General features: G+C 45.9%; 1 protein-coding gene across 2 annotated transcripts in view; it reads left to right on the top strand.

The window, feature by feature from the left end:
* Window positions 1-5,939, top strand: part of LARS1 (leucyl-tRNA synthetase 1) — a 63,015-nt gene extending 57,076 nt beyond the window's left edge. For both annotated transcript variants that reach the window (XM_040406153.1, XM_040406144.1), the window contains exons 31-32: window positions 1,423-1,555; window positions 5,213-5,939. In XM_040406153.1, the coding sequence (XP_040262087.1) occupies window positions 1,423-1,555; window positions 5,213-5,418 (339 nt within the window). In that variant the 3' untranslated portion in view covers window positions 5,419-5,939. The remainder of the gene's footprint in view (window positions 1-1,422; window positions 1,556-5,212) is intronic.
* The last annotated feature ends 15,868 nt before the right edge of the window (window positions 5,940-21,807 follow it).

The raw sequence follows: 21,807 nt of genomic DNA, 5'->3' as shown, positions 1-21,807 counted from the left end.
GTGAAATGGTGATCTATACCAGTGCTTTTTATATTCCGATAGTGTAACAAATGTTAGTTAAGTACTTTTGAACCGGGTTGCTCAGCTGAGAAATGCTATAAGTACTATGATATGCTGCATTACGTGTGGCAGCTGAGAGCAGGCAGCATGGTATCACTTCATACTGCATGGACACTGGGGATAGTACCATGCATAGCCCAGATGTTAGAGACATCAGATAGACGGGTCAACCCCATTACCTCCCCATTCCAGTGTCCCCATCACAGTGCCAGCTACAGTAATACAATACACTTACATTGTCCATGCCATAGCTCTGCTTCTGTTCACTAATACTAAGAGATCAGTAGAGGAGGAACATAGGTAACAGAGGTGGGATACATCAGTAATAGTGTCTCTCAGTGTGAACTAACCTATACTGTGGTGCTGTGTACCTTTGGACAGAGTAGCGTAGTCTACTATTCTATTTCATACTGCTAAAAAGGGTTTACTAACATACACCAGCCCGACCAAGAGCAAAAGGACACTCGTGCCTCTGTTGAGTGAAAGGATCCCTAGGGATACATTTGCTGAGAGCTTTAAAGGCTCTATGCGTTCAAATTCGATGTGATGTCAGGGTCAATTGATGTTGGATTAAAGAGTAACTAAACTTTTATTAAAGTTTCTTTAAAAATGTTTCAAATAGCGTAGTCGAATATACTTTATTAATTCATTTAGCTGTTTTCCAAAGCAAATAGGAACCCAAAGTCCTAGGTGCCTATCACACTTTAGAATCGGTATATTAATACAGACTTCACTGGGGCCAGAGCACACATCATTGCTCCTGCCTGTGCCCCTCAACTTGGTTAAATTGTGGCACAGCACATCAGTACCCTGTACAGATGTGCTGTGAGAGGTTTTAGCTGAGTGGAGCGGACACCTGCCTGTGCCCACTGCTTATAGCTGAACAGAGGAGCCTGCTCCTCTAAATCCTATCATAGCACATCTGTATAGGTTACCTGTGTGCTGTGCAGAGCTTTATGCTGAACGGAACAGGCACAGGCAGGAGCCCGCTCCGCTCATCTAAAACCTGTCATAGTACATCTGTACAGGGTCCCAATCTGCTATGCCACTATTTAGCCAAGCTGAGGGGGCACAGACAGGAGCAGCGATTTAGAAAATTATTAAATGAACTTTAATAAAAGTTTAGATACTTTTCAAAGGAAATTTACAGTATTTGACCATCCAGCACTCATCAACATGTGGAAACACATTCAATAAACTGTTATTGTCAGTTCATTCATATATCTAAAAACTGCACGAGACCTTTTGCTCCAGCCACCAGTTACTTTCCAGTATAATATGATTTCTGATGAGCAAAAACATGTCCCTGTAATGTAATTTGCTATTGTTATGCTTATGATATTATATTTTACCTTTTCCCAGCCTGGAGTACCCGTGTTCTTGGTGAACCCACAGCCGTCAAATGGTCACTTCTCTACAAAGATTGAAATCCGGCAAGGAGACAGCCGAGATTCAGTAATAAGACGTTTAATGAAGTCTGATCGCGGGATCAAAGGTAACTTGCAGACAAGAAGAGGGCAGTATAGTGATGATCTGGGATGAATGTTCTTCACAGGTCTCTGGGGATCTGAGCAAATGACTGGCAGTAAGGACAATTTTAATGAGCAATTATTGCAGTCTGAATGAAATGGAGTTTTTATGATCAGTATTGTAAAGGCTGAAGACATCGTCTAATCTTGTTACTATGCATGATGACCAAGCACCCAAGAGAGCTCTGTAGTGGGGAATATGAGCTCTGTAATTTGCAAAGATCATACAGAATATGGTTAATTTTCGACAGAAGAGTATAATTCCTTTATAGAAAGGCTGCCTCCCAATTATACTGTAACCCTCCTCCTATCAAGGGAGGCTTTTGTCATGATTAAGTGGTGTACAATGGAAATCCGTAATAAAAGTAACTCTCTATCTGTTTTCTGTACACTGAATGTCAATGTAATGGCGAGCAGACACAACAAGTCATGGACTAAGGCCGGGTTCACATCACGTATACATTAAACGGATTCCTCAGACAGATGCCGTACAGGGGTATCCGTCACCATAGAGTTCTATTGTAAATTTACTGGGCTCTGCAGGATGGAAACCAACGTATACATTAAACGGATAGCAAATACATCACGTGAGCCTACCCTAAGAAGCATTGAAAGGAGGTTCAGTATTGTGACTTACTTTAAGAACACATATGTCTGCTTTCTTATGATTTTGTTCTGATGCTGTTATTAAGTAGAAAATTCATATGTGAAATGAACATCTGCCACCTGAATATTTATCTCGCTCACCGATACACGCGCCACTCCCCTTCCAACCCTAACTTGCACCCCCTTGGGTCTACATCCTGGTGCAGTCTTGACACACAGGAAATTTCTGTTCAGCCAGTTACTGGCCATAGTGTTGACCAAGCTCACAGTGGCTGGCTAAGAAGACATCTCCATGCATTTCCCTGTCTAAAGAATTTTCCCCTATCGAACAGTCTCAGTTTTCCAGGAGTTTAATCTATTCTCGGAGTACGTCATCAATATCTGATCAGTGGGAGTCTGACACAGCACCCCTGCTCTGAACAGCTGTTTGAAGAGGCTCCTCACAGCTTACCAAGGACAGCACCATCCATTGTATAGTGGCTGTGCTCGGTATTGCAGCCCAGGCCCATTCATTTGAATGGGACTGAGCTGCAAATAAACCATGCGACTAATGAAGATGATGTCACTTGCCTATACAGAACTCAGATTGCCGCTGCCTCTTCAAATAAATGATCATCAGGGAGGCTGGGAGCTAGACCCCTGCCGATCTGATATTGATGACGTATTGTGAGGGTAGGCCATTAATATTAAACTCCAGCAAAACCCCTTCTGGAAATAGTCTTCATTAAAATATACTACCCTATTGTGCAGTGATGGCGAACAGAGTGCCCAAACAGCTACCCAAAACCCACTTTTTTTTTTTTATCAAGAAGCAATTTAACCTGAATACTGACAAATATCGGCCAAGTTAATCTATGGGGGCTTGGCTTCACAAAAGCCTCAGTAAAATTAATGCCCCTGATGCCTTTCCCTAGTACTAAAAATAGTCCATTAGTGGCCCTCCGTATTAATAATGCCCTAGTAGTGGCCCTAAGTATTAATAAGGCCCCCATTAGTGGCCCCAAGTATTAATAATGCCCCTTTAGTGGCCCCCATTAGTGGTCCCCAGTATTAATAAGGCCCCTATTAGTGGCCCCAGTATTAATAAGGCCCCCATTAATGGCCCCAAGTATTAATAAGGCCTCGATTAATGACCCTCAGTATTAATAAGGCCCCGATTAATGGCCCCCAATATTAATAAGGCACCTATTAATGGCCCCCAGTATTATCAATGCCCACTTCCCTACTCTTCTTTTCCCCCAAAAATTTTTTTTTTTTTAATAAACTCGCCTCATCCATTTGACCGCACCACGGTGAACACTCGCTGCTCATGGCATGCGCAAGACCTGCGCTCCGGCATGATGGTGTTTCGCAGGTCCTGCTTCTTCCAGTAAATGCTGCGAAACTTCATCACGCTGGAGCACAGGCAGGGCTGCCATCAGAAACTTTGGGGCCCCTTACACAGCTCAAGGCCTAGCAACCCCCCAACCCCCCCCCCCCCCCCCCCCCCCGCCCGTGGCCCGCTCCTACTCCGCCCCTTTAGAATGACACTGTTATGGAGGGGGATCTGTGGATGACACATACTGTACATAGCATCTTATGCTTTGCGTCATCCACAGATCCACCCGATGACAGTGTCATCCACAGATCCCCCTCCATAACAGTGTCATCCACAGATCCCCCCCTATAATAGTGTCATCCACAGATCCCCCCATAACAGTGCCATCCACAGATCCCCCATAATAGTGTCATCCACAGATCCCCCCCATAACAGTGTCATCCACAGATCCCCCTCCCTATAACAGTGCCGCCATCCATAAATCCCCCTCCCCGCCGCTCACAGGAGTATACATTTATAAACTGTAATCCATATCCCCCTCCATAACAGTGTCATCCGCAGATCCCCCCTATAATAGTGTCATCCACAGATCCCCCCCATAACAGTGCCACCCACAGTACCCCATAATAGTGTCATCCACAGATCCCCCCCATAACAGTGCCATCCACAGATCCCCCATAATAGTGTCATCCACAGATCCCCCCCATAACAGTGCCATCCACAGTACCCCATAATAGTGTCATCCACAGATCCCCCCCATAACAGTATCATCCACAGATCCCCCATAACAGATCCCCCTCCCTATAACAGTGCCGCCATCCATAGATCCCCCTCCCTATAACAGTGCCGCCATCCATAGATCCCCCTCCCCGCCGCTCACAGGAGTATACATTTATAAACTTGTAATCCGTATCCTGCAGACAGTAACTTTAACTTTAAATCAGCACTCATCTCTTTACTACCTTACATTCAGCTCTCTCCAGTAACAGGCAGTGCGGACGGCAGCGCTAACTCACTGACGTCATGCGCCTGTGCCGCCTAGTGGGAGGAGCAGACGCGTGACGTCAGTGAGTGAGCGCCGCCCGCGCCGCCTGCACTGCCTGTTACCGGAGATGAGTCAGTGTAAAATAGTAAAGAGATGAGCGCTGATTTAAAGTAACTGCAGCAGGATACGGATTTCCTGTAGCGAGGCGGCCTATCACTCACTGACTGACACAAAAATAACTAAATAAAAGGCTCGGGACCCGGGCCCCTTACTGGGGTATCGGCTGTACCCCCCTGATGGCGGCCCTGAGCACAGGTCCTGTCCTTCGCATCCAGTGAGCAGTGAGTGTTCCCCACGACACAAATGGATGAGGTGAGTTTTTATTCACAAGCAGAAGAGGTGGGCAAAGGCTGTACTAATGAGCGCTCCACAGTTGGAGTTCTCATTAGTAGAAGTGCACAGGTGGCAACTCTACGCACGGCACAAACAGAGCTACGTGTCCACAGAGAGGGATCTGAGTGCCCCCACTGGCACGCGTGCCATAGGTTCGTCACCACTACTGTAGTGTCTTCAGCTCAGTTTGTGTCCATGGTTACAGGCTACCAAAACCCTGTGATCCTACTGTCATACTCCCTCTACTTCCTGATAATTTACTAAATGCATGTTTAATGTGTCATTAATACCTTCATATGTATTCACTTTTATTCTTTACAGATGTTACAAAGGTGAAACTTATGCGATATGACGACCCAGTTTTGGGACCTAGACGTGTTCCAGTTCTTGGAAAAGAAGATTCAGGCAAAACATTGATCTCCCAGCAAGCTGCCTTTTACATTGACCTTAAGGAGAAGAAAGTACATATTGCAGACAATGGCCTAAAGATAGATCTTGGTGATACCTTGGTGTATGTGGTGGATTAAATAGCAACCTACGTGGCCTCAAGAATCTGTAAACACTAGCTATTGGGGAAAAAAAGGGTAGTCAAGGACGTTTAGACTCCTGTTCATATATACTTGTCTCACACGATATCATAGTATAAATGGTTGTACTGTATAGTCTATCTACAGTATTAAAAACCACTAGTCTTAGGGCTGCATGCAGTCCAGTAAGCAAGGCTCTACTACATGGCCACAACCCAACAGCCACATCAAGGATGTAGTATGCAGCGTTCTTCTGGAAATCAACCCAGAAGCATGGTGAGATTTATCAGTCCCTCTGATAATGCTAAAAATGTTTGCCGTTTTATCAGCAGCACCCATGTAGCTTCAGCTTTACAGATACTATTTGGTTCCATAAAGGCTAGCCCGGTCACCGGTAGTTTTTCTGCTTGTACAGAAGTTACTGGATATTTTAAAGCCATTTGCAGATTTGTTTCATCTTATATATTGGTCTGTTGGTTAGGTTCTTGTAACTATTTAAAATAAAACCAGCTCCTCTATTATATCTATGTTTTTTAAATCTTTTCACCCACTTGCACCAGATTTATACATGTACACTTTCCCTTATTGAGTTTACTTTCATTCAGTATTTGGGGGATAGCAAGGTCCAGCCCCGTGTATCTTATTGTATAGAGAGACCACACCTTTACCTGCGCCAGATTTTTTTTTTTTTTTTTTACTGATGACCTATCCTCTGGATACATGGTTAATATGGTTGAAAAAAGGCATTCAAGTTCAACCAAGGGATAGATGTGAATGTGAATTTTAGTCAGCATGTAGTCAAGGGGACAGTGGCTTCCTTGCTTCAAGTCAAGGTAAGCATGCCCCCTAACCGTCCCCTCTTTTGTTAGATTGACAGCCTGCAGTGCGGCCGGGGTCACACAAGTCTCGCGCATGCGCAGTGTGCCGCTAAAACCCGGCTAACAGCGGCAGCCGAAGACAGGATTGCGCTTAACCAAGGAGCTCACGCGCATGCGTGAGACTTAGGCGATCCCGGCCGCACTGCAGGCTGTCAATCTAACAAAAAAGGGGACGTTAGGGGGCGTGCTTATCTTAACTTGAAGCAAGGAAGCCACTGACCCGATGACTGGCAAGATAGCGCTGATGGCGCTTAAAACATCGTTTTTTTAATCTATGGAGCTTCAGAATACCGGATCAAACATATGATTATGGTGACAGGTTCCCTTTTAACTTTTAATTTTGAACCACTTTCTTTGTGCAGCTTTGAGTTTCTGTAATAGCAGACTCTGTATTTTCACTCTGTTCCATCAAGCAGCTCTGCTGACCGCTCCTTATCTCTGACATTATAAACACTCATTTTCCCCACGCCTCCACAACGGCACCAACTGGAGGGTTACCCCACCTTCTCAAGGACAGGAAACAATTGTGAGATCAGTCAATAAAAGGCCCCCTCTCTCTTACCTTCTCCAATTGTTTCCTGTGCCTTTGAAGGCAGGATCGTGGGATCAGAGTGGAACACAGGGCCTTGTTGGTAGGTTGTCCCGGTTCTTCTGGATTGCTCCTCCCTCCTCTCTGTGTAAGTCCAGTGCATGCTGGCAACCCCGGGCTCATTATCAGTGTTCCGGTGAAGGAAACGCTTGATGCAGTGGTAGGGGGTGTTCCCATGAGGGCCGGAAAGCGCTCCCAAGGTGGAGAAAGTGTTGTCAGGTCACGGAGTGACACAGGCGTATCTCACGATGAAGTGGGTACCGGCGTCCTTACTCTGACGTCAGCGTGCTGCAAAGAGGCAGGTTTAAAAAAAAAGAACGCTGGGGCTCACATGGTATCTGGCGTATGGTGGGTACAGCGCAACTCCTGCAAACATCATGTTTCTACAAGCAGACAGCAATTCTACCAGCAAGAGCACTGATATCTCTAGGCCCTCCAGCCCAGTAAGCCTCCTTCTGTTGTTAAATGTGTACTTGTCACTAATTTTATCTGTGCACAAGGGGCTATTTCTTCTTGGGTGACTGTTCTGGCTTAAAAGTAATATCTGCTTAGGAGTCTCCCTCAACATTATATTTTCTAGGGGAGAGAGATTATTAAAGGAGAACCGTCCCAAAAGAAGAAATATGCAATATGTAAAAAGGGTCTCCAGGCTTCTTCCAAAAAAGCTTTGTGCCCAAGATGTGCCAATAAGGTAGTCTCGGAAGAAACTATGAACCTAGTAGAGAGCCTGAGGGCCATGATTAAAGAGAAGATTGTAGCGGCAGTTGAAGAAAAGCTTTTGGCCATTTCTCCTAGTCTCCACATCTAAGGCCCTTATCTTGGAAGAACAGGCCTCTGACTTTGACGAAGGGGAAGTGTCCTCTGATGTAAGCTCTGATATCTCAGAAAATGCTTCGGGACGTCCACTCTGTTCCATTGAGGATACAGAATCTTTATTAAAAACAAACAGGGCTACAATAAATTTGTAAGAACCTAAAGAACCCCTATCCGTGCAGGACTAAATGTTTTTCCAGTCCACAGCAACATTAAATCCCTTATACATAACGAGTGGAAGGACCCATAAAAAAAGACAACCAGCGTCCAAAATGTTTAAAAGAAAATAACCGTTTGCAGAAGAAGATTCATCTACATGGGACAGACCCCCTAAGGTCGATGCTCCAGTGGCGAGAATTTCCAAGAAATCCTCACTGCCAATTGAGGATTTGCGGTTGCTTAAAGACCTGGATAAGAAATGTGAATCTACTTTAAAAAAAAAAACTGGGAGTTTAGACCAGGAATTTCTGCCACTTACACAGCTAGAACACTATCCTTGTGGTTGGGTCAACTAGAAGACCACTTAGAGTCTGGCACTCCCAGGGAGGATATTCTCGTGTCCATTCCTATGCTTAAGCAAGCTTCTATCTTTCTGGCGGATGCCTCAACGGACGTTGTGAAGCTTTCAGCTAAGACGGCTGCTCTATCCAACGCCTCCCGCAGAGCAGTCTGGTTGAGTTCATGGTCGGGTAATACAGCATCAAAAAAATCGGTTATGTTTCCTGCCATGTGAAGGAGACCGGATATTTGGAACTGCCTTAGATGACATCCTGGAGAAAGCTTCTGACAGGAAAAAAGGTTTTCCTACAGAATCAAAATTCTTCCACCAGAGACGCTCCTTTCGCGGCCAGAGATGTCCTAGATTTGACCCGAAGAAAATAGAATCCAGTTCTTCCTGGCATACATCTAAGGGAAAAAATAAAGGCTTCCTATTCAACCCTGATAAATCCACCCGTCCTGCCCCCCAATGACACCAGAGGTCCGGTGGGGGGAAGGCTAAAACAATTCCGGTCAGCCTGGGAACAGATTAGGGCCTCCCCTTGGGTACTCTCAACCATACAGGGGTATCGTCTAGAATTCCTGCAAATCCCTCCAAACAGATATCTGGTAAACTCAAAACTGAACAGAGAGAATCAGGAAGTGATGGACCAGCAAATTATTTTGCTTCTACAGAAAAACGCCATAGTACAAGTCCCACTAGAGGAACAAAGAAAAGGATTTTACTCCAATATTCTTGGTCAGAAAACCAAACTGTTCCTTCCGAGCCAGAATAAACCTGAAGAATCAGAACAAATACATTGTGTACAAGAAGTTCAAGATGGAAACAATAAAATCAGTAATCAATCTCCTGACAAAAGACTGCTTCATGAGCACAATAGACCTCTCGGATGCATATTATCATGTGCCTATTCACAATCAGAAATTTCTGAGAATGGCATTTTGGTTCCAAGGAACATTGCATCACTTCCAATTTCAGGTCCTACCATTCAGACTTTGTTCAGCACCGAGAATTTTCACGAAAATTATGGCAGATGTAGCAAAGTTCTTCCACCTGGCAGAAATTTTACTGATTCCATACTTGGACGACCTCCTAATTGCAGCACCATCGGAAAGCCTTCTGCAGATCCAACTACAGTCTGTGTCAGAAACCCTTTCTCAGTTGGGCTGGATCATGAATCTACAAAAATCAGGTCTTCTTCCCCAACAAATTAGGATTTTTCTGGGAGTACTGCTAGACTCCAATCAGATGTCCACGTTTCTTCCAGCCCAGAAACAGGAGGAATTAAACCGGAAGATTCTTAGATTCAAACATCAGAAAATAGCCTCCATTCGGAAAATCATGACAATCCTAGAGCTCATGACGTCCACTATCCCTTCAGTAAAGTGGTCACAGGCCCACTTGAGGGACCTTCAGTCCTTCTTATTACAGGTATGGGACAAGAAACAAACTTGAACAAAAAAGTGAGAGTTCCAACGTGGGTAAAGGTCTCTCTGTCCTGGTGGACAAAGCGGGAAAACCTGTCGGGTGGTGGAATGGCATCAAACGAACCAAAAAGTCATTACGACAGAGGCAAGCAAGAAGGGTTGGGGAGCACACGTGAAGGTTGCCATGAAGCAGGGGCTATGGAATACAGATATGGAACAAGCATCTTCCAACAGGTGAGAGCTGAATGCAGTGTTAGGCCCTAAAAGCCTTCACTCCCTCGATTCGGTTAAGTCATGTAAGGATTCTTTCCGACAATACCACCACGGTAGACTTCTTGAACAAACAAGGAGGGACGAAGAGTCGATATCTCACTCTGCTGGCAAAAAAGATCTTTGTCTGGGCCGAAGAGAATTTATTGTCCCTTTCAGAGGTCCATGTAAGAGGAAAAGAAAATCTAGTGGTGGACTTTCTGAGCAGGAAATGTCTAAAAGAAGGAAATTGGAGTCTGAATCCGATAGTGTTCTATCAGATCTGTGCAAAATGGGGTTCTCCAAAAATCGACTTGTTTGCATCAAGGGAGAACAGGAAAGTGAAGAAGTTTTACTCTGTGCCAAAAGGATCGACCACTGAAAGTGGATGCTCTATCAATTCCCTGGCCCAGAGGCCTACTTTACGCTTTTCCTCCGTTCTCGCTAATCCCCAAAGTACTAGCAAAAGTAATAGAAGAGAAAGCCCAAATCATATTAATAACACCTTTCTTGCCCAGGAGGGCTTGGTTCCCGGTTTTAAACAAATTAGCGGAGGAAGATTTCTGGTCTCTCCCTCCCATTCCGCATCTTTTGTCAGAGGGTCCAGTTATTCATCCCAGCATTCCTCAGCTCCGTCTGACCACCTGGAGGTTGAGAGGACCTTCTTGAGAAAGAAGGGCCTTTCAGATGTGGTTATCACCACTCTGATGCACAGCTGGTGACGTAAAAAATTTTCTTAAGGTCCTGGGAAGCTTTCCTTCAGTTTGCAAAAGACACCTGGGACTCCTCCATGTCACCAAACATAAGTCTAATCCTAGACTTTCTACAAACAGGCCTTGACAAAGGTCTGACAGTGAGTACTTTAAGGGTTCAGATTGCGGCTCTAAGCACTTTTTTGGGTACAAAATTAGCAGACCTGGATCTTATCTGAGAAAGGCTACTGCGTAGCCGAAATGTCGTATTTGTGTGTGCACTCTGGTCCCCAATAAAAGTCACACTGGACATGCTGCTGTGATATCTTCTGTGAACCATCTGGATCTTATCAGGAGATTCTTTAAAGGAGCATGTAGGCTACGCCCAAAATTCAGATATTCTGTTCCTCCGTGGGACTTAAATCTATTCTTGTCTGTTTTAATGCATTCCCCATTTTAGCCCATTACTGATATTCCCTTTAAAAATGTTGACATTTAAAACTGCCCTCGTATTGGCCATTACAACGGCTTGGAGACTAGGAGAGATTCAGGTGTTCTCTATCATGTCACCTTACCTAACAATATCAAGAGATAGGATCATTTTAAAACATGCTCCAGAATTTCTCCCTAAAGTTGTATCCAAATTTCACTGTCAACAAGAAATATCTCTTCCTTCCTTTTGTTCTTGGGCGATGTCCGAAAAGGAGAAGTTGTTCCACAATTTTGATGTCAGAAGATGTGTGCTCCAGTATCTAGAGTCAACTAAGAACTTGAGGTATTCAAACCAACTTCTGATTCCGTATTTTGGACTTAATCGGGGGAAAGAAGCTAGCAAAGCCTCCATTTCTTTGTGGATTAAGTCATGTATCATTCTTTCTTATGAAAAACAGGGGATTTCTCCTCCGGATAAGTTAAGGGCTCATTCCACCGGAGCATTGGCAGCCTCTTGGGTTGAAGGCGCTGCTGCTTCTCTGTAGGACATTTGTCGGGCGGCCACCTGGTCTAACCCTGATACTTTCTTTAAGCACTACAAATTAGATGTCCTAGCCAACCAAGACTTATCCTTTGGTAGAAAGGTGTTGTCGGTGGTTGTCCCACCCTGATGTTTTGTCTGTTATTCCTCCAGGTGGTGCCGTTGTGGAGGCGTGGGGAAAAGATGATAATTACTCTTACCGGTAATTTAATTTTCCTTTAGCCTCCACAACGGTACGAGGAATTCCCCTCCCATTTTTTGCTTCTTATGAAAGGTTTTCTGTTGTATACTCTTTTTCTGGTGCAATAATTTCTTTTGTTGTATATTGAAACTTATTAAACTGTGACATTTTAAGTTCTATTGGGTAATTTTTTTCACCAATGGGGGTTGCTTTGACCCCCTTTCCATGCCTACCCTTTTTTGTAGCGTTTTGGAGCTTTTTTTCGCTTTCTAGCACCCTGCAGGATCAGTCCGCCGGGGGCGCCTCATTTTCGGCTACACTATCTTCTCTAGCCCCCGGACTCTGCCGGGACTAGGCCAAGCTCTTTCCCGACATTTTTTCTGGCTTCCTGTTTTTTCTAGGGGTGTTGCCTCCCTCATGGCCTTCTAGAGGTCTCTGCACGGAATTTCCGGTGGGAGGACGAGATGTCCTTCTTCCCAGAGGGTGCTTTCCCCATTTTCACAGTGCCCCCCCGCCCGCGTTTAGTGTCATTGGTGGGACGTATTATCTTGGGCCCCTGTTCAGTGGTTCATGTTGTGGCAGGTCCCCTTGCCCTCCATCCCTCCCCCTGGGTTGCTTCTGCTCCTGCGGTGGCTGGGGGTTGCTGTGCTATCGGCCTGGCTGGCCTGCATGCAGTGACTGGATCTTGGGCTCAGTCGGGTTACCCTAAACTTTGTTCAGTGGTCACCTCCCCACGTGGGTGGCTCACCTCCACTGTAGCCTGTGCCCATTCTCAGCTATGATGATATTATGACGCTCTTCCCTGCCCTCATGCGGCAGCATTGGCACCCCCGGGAGTCCTTTGCTTCCTGCTTGGGGCCATATCAGAGGGCAGAGTCCAATAGCGGCCTAGGGTCTCCCCTCATGGGTCCCGCTCATCCCCTGCATCCTGATTTCCTTCCAGGAGGGGACTAGCACTGAGGGAAACACCTCAGGTTTCTTCTGCCTCATCGGGGGACTCCTCTGCACCGATTCTGACTCAGAACAGAGCATCAGGCGGTCTTCCACCATACAGAATCTCTCTGGGTGGTCAAAGACAAATGTCCACTGAGGAACCTCTCCTCTCCATGGTTGGTATCCCCTTTAGTGGATTTTCAAATGGCACTCCCCTGGTTGCACAGGTAATTATCCACACAGGTAAGTCAGCTTGCCGCCTCTCCAGTAGGTGATGCTTTACCCACCACGCATGTGTTTAGCACCCTGGCACACCTATGTGTTGTCCCAGGTATGTACGCCTTCCCCTTCACACTGCCAAACGCAACCATATTACTCCCTTATTAAGCCAAGTACCTGTACCATCTTCAGATGCTATAGCCATTTCACCTGTCTGGTTCTAATGCTCCCCATGCACCATATTACTCCATTATTGGGTGGAGCACCTGTACCATCTCCAGACGCTGTAGCCATTATACCTGTCTGGTTCTAGTGTGCACCATGAAGCCGTATTTCTCCCTTATCAGGCGAAGTACAGATGCCATCTTCAGATGCTGTAGCCATTGCACCTGTCTGGTTCTAGCGTGCACCATGCAGCCACATTGCTCCTTTCTTAGGTGGAGTACCTGTACCATCTCCAGATGCTGTAGCCATTATACCTGTCTGGTTTTAGTCTGCACTACACAGCCGTATTACTCCTTTATTAGGTAGAGTACCTGTACCATCTCCAAATGCTGTAGCCATTACACCTGTCTGGTTCTAGTGTGCATCATGCAGTCCTATTACAACTCCTTTATCAAGCGTAGTATCTATACCATTTCCAGATGCTTTAGCTATGTCTCCACTCTCATTATAGTGTGCACCATGCAGCCATATTACTCCTATTCTCAGGCGGAGTAGTTGTAGTATCTCAAAGTGCTGTGCCCTATTGGTACAATCTGTGGCCCATACGGCTCCTGCATTGCCCTTTCCTGGCTCTAATGTATGCTAGACAATCTTGTGACCCCTCTTTATGCGGAGTGATGGTGCCATCCCCAGATACTGTATTCATCACTCTTTTCTGGTTCTAGTATGCATCTGGCACCCCATTACCGTTGTCCTCGGCGGTGTACTTGTACTATCTCAAGGCGCTTTATCTGACAAACCATCCTGGTTGTAGTATGTACCTGGTAACCATATGTCCCCCCCCCCTCCCTTCTTGGGCGGAGTAGAGTTGCAATTGTTAGATCCAGTATATGGCTGGGCTGTTAAGATCTGACACCCAGTGCAGTACCTTCTGAACCAGGCCCTCTGAGTGCACCAAGTCTTTTCATTGCCCCTGTACTAGGCATGATTTTTACTTTATTGCTTGACGCACTACTTAACAGGACTTCTCAGTTTTGTTAAGCACCAGACAACCACACTCCCTCTGCCATGGGCAGGTTGTTGACTATCATGCTAGATTTGTTCTTTGTCAACCCTATAAAGTACTACTATATTCCGCACAGCTGCGTTACCCCATTTAATGGATGGAGTACTCGCGTTGTTGTTACTGCCTCTCTGCTTTGTTTTCAGAGTTAGGCCGAATGCACACGGCCGTGAACAGTCTGTGGTATGCAGGCCTGGATTCTTGCTGACAGCAGGAGCGCACGGCATCATTGGTTGCTATGGCGCTGTGCGCTTCATGCCGCCGCTGCTGCACTACAGTAATACACTCGTATGATCTATACGAGTGTATTACTTAGTGCAGCGGTGGCATGAAGCGCACGGCGTCATAGCAACCAATGACGCTGTGCTCTCCTGCTGTCAGCAGATATCCAGGCCGGCATACCACAGACCGTTCACGGCCGCGGAACACGGCCGTGTGCATTCGGCCTTACATGGCCCAGTCCTGGCACAGTACCTGGATCACCACTGGATGCTCTATCCTGCAGGGATACGCATCATTGTGAGCACCAGCCGCTACTGCAGTTTTCGGGTCATCGCTGGACATCCTCTCTGATATTGCTGTAGTAGAAAATTGAAGCACACAAAAACAGAATATATTAGGCAGTCATATACATGTATATAACTGCCTAATATATCCTGTTTTTGCACTGGATCATGTTGATCATATGATATATGATTAAAACATAACCTAAACGGCAAAGAAAAATACTGTGTGCTGCAATTTTCTACTGCTTGATCACGACAAGCAAGTACTTGCTGGCACCAGCAATACGGTGTGTGGTACTCCAAATTTAACAGACTCTCTGATATGGCTGTGACAGGACTAGTGAGTGCCACACATCTACTTGATAGGTGGAATTTTCCACTGCTCGCTCTGGTATCAGACATGGTCCGGGCGTTCTTGGTACTCCCTTATGTTCTCAGATTTTTTTTTCATAGCGTTTATTTAACACTTTTGCATTAAGTACAACAATCCCAAAGGGAAAGGGAACAATTCACCAGCATAAGCGGTTCCGGTAATGATCAAGTGTACATGTGCTTCCTGACAGCAGAAGAGATAAAGAATAATTTTAGTGCTTTAAAGTCCAAACTGACGGTCTCCGTTGCCACATGACTGGCACCGGTGTCCACTCATCCTGCAATCACACACTCATTCACACGCTTGGGCAATCCAGTCCCCACTCATAACACTACCTTATGTCGTGCCCTCGGCCTGCACCCATAGGCCCCAAATTTTGTCAAGTCGATCCGGTACCCCCCTTGCTGCATATGTCAGCTTGTACATCTGAAGGTCTTTATTTATAAGCTGCGACCACTGGTCCACAGTTGGGCATTTAGGTGGTTTCCAATTCAGAAGGATGTTCTTCCTCCCATAGAACATCAATAGTCGAAGCAGTTCTCTACTATATTTAGTCGGAGTAGCTTCGGAGACCAGTCCCAACAAACATACCATAGGATCACAAATCCCTGGGAGCCCCAACTTCGCATTGATGAAACTGCATATCCCCTTCCAATATACTTGCAATACCGGGCACAGCCAAACTACGTGGAAAAAGGAGCCCCTAGCCTCCCCACACCTCCCACAAGCCGGATTCGGTGTTTGCCGCATGTAATAAAGACGCAACGGAGTCAAATATACCCTATGCATCCATTTCGCTTGGATGAGCTGATCACGGGCGCTTATAACAGACATCCTCCACCCCGAGCGCCACTCCTCCAGATGAGAGTCATCCAACTCAGGGATATCTGCCGACCATCTAACGAAGGATCGCCGAATAGGAGACTCCTGCATCTTTACAATTTCTACATAAAAGGATGAGATTGGTTTATACAACTCAAAGTCTGAAAGGTTCAAGAGTTCGGGAAGACGTGTATTGCGCCACATGGGGGTGTATGGAGACCAGGTTCCCCCGGTAGGCTCTCCAACATGTCTCCACAAACCGTACCCATGCCTCAATCACCGTCACCATGGCTTCTGTATACCTCCTGGCTCCCAGAGCGCCCCCCTCCCTATACACCAGGTTCATCAGAGCTTCGTAAGACCCCACCAGCGCCGCCTTAAGCACTACCACCGGGTTATTGGCATCTGCCCTGATCCACCAGGACGCATACATGTTCTCTGATTAGTTGTGCTACATTACAGAAGTGCCGTTCACTTGGGCCTTGCCGTTGTCTGCACGTGTCAGTTTCTTCCCCCTTCATTGGGGGTTTCATTGTGCTCTGCTGTTAGCTGGTTTCTACATGTCAGTGTAGTCTCTCCCGGTTTCCCCGGGCGAATTCTGCATCCTTTTCTGACATATGGATGTCTGGCGATTCTTTTACAAAATCCAGGGTGCTGTACTTGCCCCTTCCGGAGCAGTGTTATACAGTATGCTAGTCACTACACTTAGGATGGTTGGTTAACCATGGTTGATGTTTTTGTTTTTTTCCCCTATGGTTGCTACATTAAATTTTTTCTTTGATAATCTGGCTATTATTGTCCTCATGTGGTCCAGTTCTGTGGACCCTACTTGAGCCTCTGACTGGGTAATCCTGCTTGGAGTCCCTGCCCCAATGATTCTTAGACCATCTAGCTGGCCGGTTCTCTCTGGGGAAGCTACTCATCGCATCTCTGGCTGCACATGCTCTGTATGACAGCTGCTTCTTTGGGCCTGGTTTGGTTCTTTTCCCGCCTGGGTCCCCATAGGCTTGTTTCCATCTTGAGATTCTAACCTCTCTTCCAGTCTCCCCAGGTTCAGGGGTTCAGATCCTGGTACCTAGGAGTTTGTTGCTCCGGTTTGCAATTTACCTTCATATTGGCCACTTCTGGGATGGAGTTTTCCCTCAATTTGAGAACTGTTCCTCCTTAGGCTGTTTGTAGTTCTCTCTCTTCTACTCCAATATCTCTCAGACAAGTGTGTCTCCACTTGTATTACCAGGCCCTGTGACTGGTTCCTTTTTTCCTGAGACTTCATGTGGCCAGGGATTTCTCTGGTCTTAAATTTCACAGTGATATTTTGTTCCAGTTTTTCTGAGGCTCGATTCTCGCCTTCTTTGTGTGGGAACCATGTCTTTACGTTCCCTTCTCCTGGCCATTACCAAGGACCCCCTTCTCCCCCAAAGGTTGGTTGCTTTCTCTGACAGGATGGGGTTTCCACCTTCTCATAGGGTGTTTCTCTTTTCCCACCTGCCTTGTAGTGGAAGGAGGCTGGCTCCCTTCCCATGGTGAGTCTTTGCTATTCTTTCTCTCAATCGTTCAGCCTCCAGTGCTTCCTTGTTTCCGCTCTACCCTGGCCTTCACATGGTGTTTGCCATGGACAGGCCATGTTTTTGGTTTGAGACAATTTGGAGTTTTTTCCTTGCCGGGTTCTCTTACTGGTCGGGTTCCTTTGCTTCCAGGCCTTATGAAATCACCTTTTGCCGAGGGGTGGTCCATAGGGTCTTCCTTTAGTTTGTCTCCAGGAAGTTGTTTTTCCTTGGTTCAAGACTGCTCCTGTCCTTTTCCCAGGCATTTTCTCTCCTGACAGGTTCCCTCATGGTCTAATTTTTCTTGCTTTCTGTCCTCTGATACATCCTCCTCCTGGAGCATCATTCTATATGCAGAGCGCTAAGCCATTGCCAACAGACGCCTTCCGGTTGTGCTGCTCTCCTGTTTATTCAGGGGGAACCCTGGTTCTTCCAGATCCTTCCTCTGGCTCTCTAGTGTTCAACTCTCAGTTATTGTACAGGACATCTAGCCCTGCTCCCTATCCTCTAGCTTCTTTATTTTTCCCACCTTGGGTGGAGCTGGGTGTTTCCCTTTGTTCCTTTCTTGCATGTGGCCTTTTTTCCCCAGACACTTCTTCTTGGGATCCTGGCGGTCTCCCACAATTTTTTTCTATGGACTCTTCCTGGTCCTGGAGCCTCTCAGCTCACTTCCTTAGTTTCCATTTCATGCTAGGGCCGATCCTGGTCCTGTTGGGTCACATGGTTCTCATGCACCTGTGTGCCCAACTTTTTGCATGAGATTTCCTTCCCACCCTCGGGGACTGCTTTGGGACGTCCGATGGTGCTGTGTCCGTCAATGATATGACCGAGAAAATTGTATTTTTGTACTTACCGTAAAATCCCTTTTTCGTTCAATTCATTGGGGGACACAGATCCCACCCTTTGTTTTCATTTCTCTTTGTCAGCGGGCTGCTGTTATTCTTTCCTTCCACGATCCAGGACATGTTGGCTCTTTGCTTTTGTTTCTCTCTCCTACTGCTATTGGTACAAACTGATTAGCCTAGTGTCTGTGGAGAGGGTATAGCCCACCTGGGCAGAGCCAACCTTTTTCATATCTAGTGTCGCCCCCTAGTGGTAGTTGGGTGTATACCCATGGTGCTGTGTCCCCCAATGAATTGAATGAAAAAAGGGATTTTACGCTAAGTACAAAAATCCAGTTATAGTTTGGTTCTTATCTTACTGATAAGAATGTGGCTTAAATAGGTGTTTATGACCTCTTGGTAAATTAGAGATAAGGATTATTAGATGACCAGCACAAAGTGAAAGCAAAAGTACATTCAGTCAGCCAGGGTGCCTTCACAAACAGCAGATTTTGTAGCAGAAAATTCTGTGACTGAAAATCTGTACCATTTACCTTTAGTAGAGCTTGCAGAAATCCATGTGCTTACTGTCTCATTAAAATGAATGGAACTGATTTTCAGTCCCTGAATTTTCTGGCACAAAATCTGCCACGTGTGAAGGCACCCCTAGACAAACCGTTAACCCTTTGTGACTGAACGGCTCAATATTTTTAATAAAGACTAATTGAAAAAAATAATTTTTAGCCTAAATGAATAAAATGCAGTGATAAAAAAAAGAATTGCCCCAGTAGGTGTACATAGCCTTTAAGAATTCATCAAAGCCATTTTAAAAACTGCCCGCTGTTCCTGTTCTGACCATCCTGAGGTAGTCTCTTCCACAGATTTACAGTAAAGAAGCTTTGATGATTCTGAACTTTTTCTTCTCCAGTCAGAGGCAGTGCCCCCTTGAGGGCGTTTTACATGGAACAGTTTTTCACCATATTTTTTGTATGGCCCATTTATATATTTGTATAGGTTAATCATGTCCCCCCTTAGATGTCTCTTCTCAAGGCTAAATAAATGTAATTTGTTTAATCTTTCCATGAATACAGTACTTCTGAATGAACAGCAGGTGTCACTCTTGCTCACATAAAAGACATTCATTGGCACAGCTGATCTTGCAAATGATCTCTTCAACTGAACAGCACTAGAAACAAAAAGCAAATTATATTATCTCAGTGAACCATGTCAATTATTGATCGCCTTCCATGTATGTCATAAGCTGTACTGAATATTTTCCCTATAAATCAGTATCCGCAGCTCCTCCTGCTCTATAACATGCTGCCTGCAGATTGCACTGCATTTTCATGGTGACCTGTTCCCTTTCATTTATGTTAAACATATGCCATCACTGTTCAAAAAATTCTTGTAATGAATTTCGTTTTTACATAAAATGGCCCACACTAGTGAAGTTTGTGAAGAGCGGAGAGCACTGGCCCAAGCGCAGATTTAGGGTGTGGGGCAGGATAGGGGTGTTTAGAGTTTGCCTTCTCTGCTTGCACAGCTTTAACCACCTCCGGACCGCCTAACGCAGATTCGCGTTCCGGAGGTGGCAGCGCTGCGCACAATCACGCATATACGCGTGATCTCGCGAGACGCGAGATTTCCTGTGAACGCCCGCACACAGGCGCGCGCGCTCACAGGAACGGAAGGTAAGAGAGTTGATCTCCAGCCTGCCAGCGGCGATCGTTCGCTGGCAGGCTGGAGATGTGTTTTTTTTAACCCCTAACAGGTATATTAGACGCTGTTTTGATAGCAGCGTCTAATATACCTGCTACCTGGTCCTCTGGTGGTCCCCTTTGTTTGGATCGACCACCAGAGGACACAGGTAGCTCAGTAATATGTTGCACCAAGCACCACTACACTACACCCCCCCCCCCCCCCTGTCACTTATTAACCCCTTATTCACCCTTGATCACCCCTGATCACCCCATATAGACTCCCTGATCACCCCCCTGTCATTGATTACCCCCCTGTCATTGATCAACCCCCTGTAAAGCTCCATTCAGATGTCCGCATGATTTTTACGGATCCACTGATAGATGGATCGGATCCGCAAAACGCATACGGACGTCTGAATGGAGCCTTACAGGGGCGTGATCAATGACTGTGGTGATCACCCCATATAGACTCCCTGATTACCCCCCTGTCATTGATTACCCCCCTGTCATTGATCAACCCCCTGTAAAGCTCCATTCAGTGGTCCACGTGATTTTTACGGATCCACTGATAGATGAATCGGATCCGCAAAACACATACAGGCGTCTCCCTGGAGCCTTACAGGGGGGGTGATCACCCCATATAGACTCCCTGATCACCCCCCTGTCATTGATCACCCCCCCTGTCATTGATCACCCCCCTGTCAGGCTGCATTCAGATGTCCGTATGATTTTTACGGATCCACGGATACATGGATCGGATCCGCAAAACACATACGGACATCTGAATGGAGCCTTATAGGGGGGTGATCAATGACAGGGGGGTGATCACCCCATATAGACTCTCTGATCACCCCCCTGTCATTGATCACCCCCCCTGTCATTGATCACCCCCCCTGTCATTGATCACCCCCCCTGTCATTGATCACCCCCCTGTCATTGATCACCCCCCTGTCATTGATCACCCCCCTGTCATTGATCACCCCTCTGTAAGGCTCCATTCAGAATTTTTTTTGGCCCAAGTTAGCGGAATTATTATTTTTTTTTCTTACAAAGTCTCATAATCCACTAACTTGTGTCAAAAAATTAAATCTCACATGAACTCACCATACCCCTCACGGAATCCAAATGCGTAAAAATTTTTAGACATTTATATTCCAGACTTCTTCTCACGCTTTAGGGCCCCTAGAATGCCAGGGCAGTATAAATACCCCACATGTGACCCCATTTCGGAAAGAAGACACCCCCAGGTATTCCGTGAGGGGCATATTGAGTCCATGAAAGATTGAAATTTTTGTCCCAAGTTAGCGGAAAGGGAGACTTTGTGAGAAAAAAATAAAAAATATCAATTTCCGCTAACTTGTGCCAAAAAAAAAAAATTTCTATGAACTCGCCATGCCCCTCATTGAATACCTTGGGGTGTCTTCTTTCCAAAATGGGGTCACATGTGGGGTATTTATACTGCCCTGGCATTCTAGGGGCCCCAAAGCGTGAGAAGAAGTCTGGTATCCAAATGTCTAAAAATGCCCTCCTAAAAGGAATTTGGGCACCTTTGCGCATCTAGGCTGCAAAAAAGTGTCACATCTGGTATCTCCGTATTCAAGAGAAGTTGGGGAATGTGTTTTGGGGTGTCATTTTACATATACCCATGCTGGGTGAGAGAAATATCTTGGCAAAAGACAACTTTTACCATTTTTTTAATACAAAGTTGGCATTTGACCAAGATATTAATCTCACCCAGCATGGGTATATGTAAAATGACACCCCAAAACACATTTCCCAACTTCTCCTGAATACGGAGATACCAGATGTGTGACACTTTTTTGCAGCCTAGGTGGGCAAAGGGGCCCATATTCCAAAGAGCACCTTTCGGATTTCACTGGCCATTTTTTACAGAATTTGATTTCAAACTCCTTACCACACATTTGGGCCCCTAGAATGCCAG

Source organism: Bufo bufo, chromosome 1 (assembly GCF_905171765.1).
Source record: "Bufo bufo chromosome 1, aBufBuf1.1, whole genome shotgun sequence".
NCBI lineage: Eukaryota > Metazoa > Chordata > Amphibia > Anura > Bufonidae > Bufo > Bufo bufo.
The sequence above is the reverse complement of the archived record's forward strand: the minus strand, read 5'-3'. Positions and strand labels throughout refer to the sequence as shown.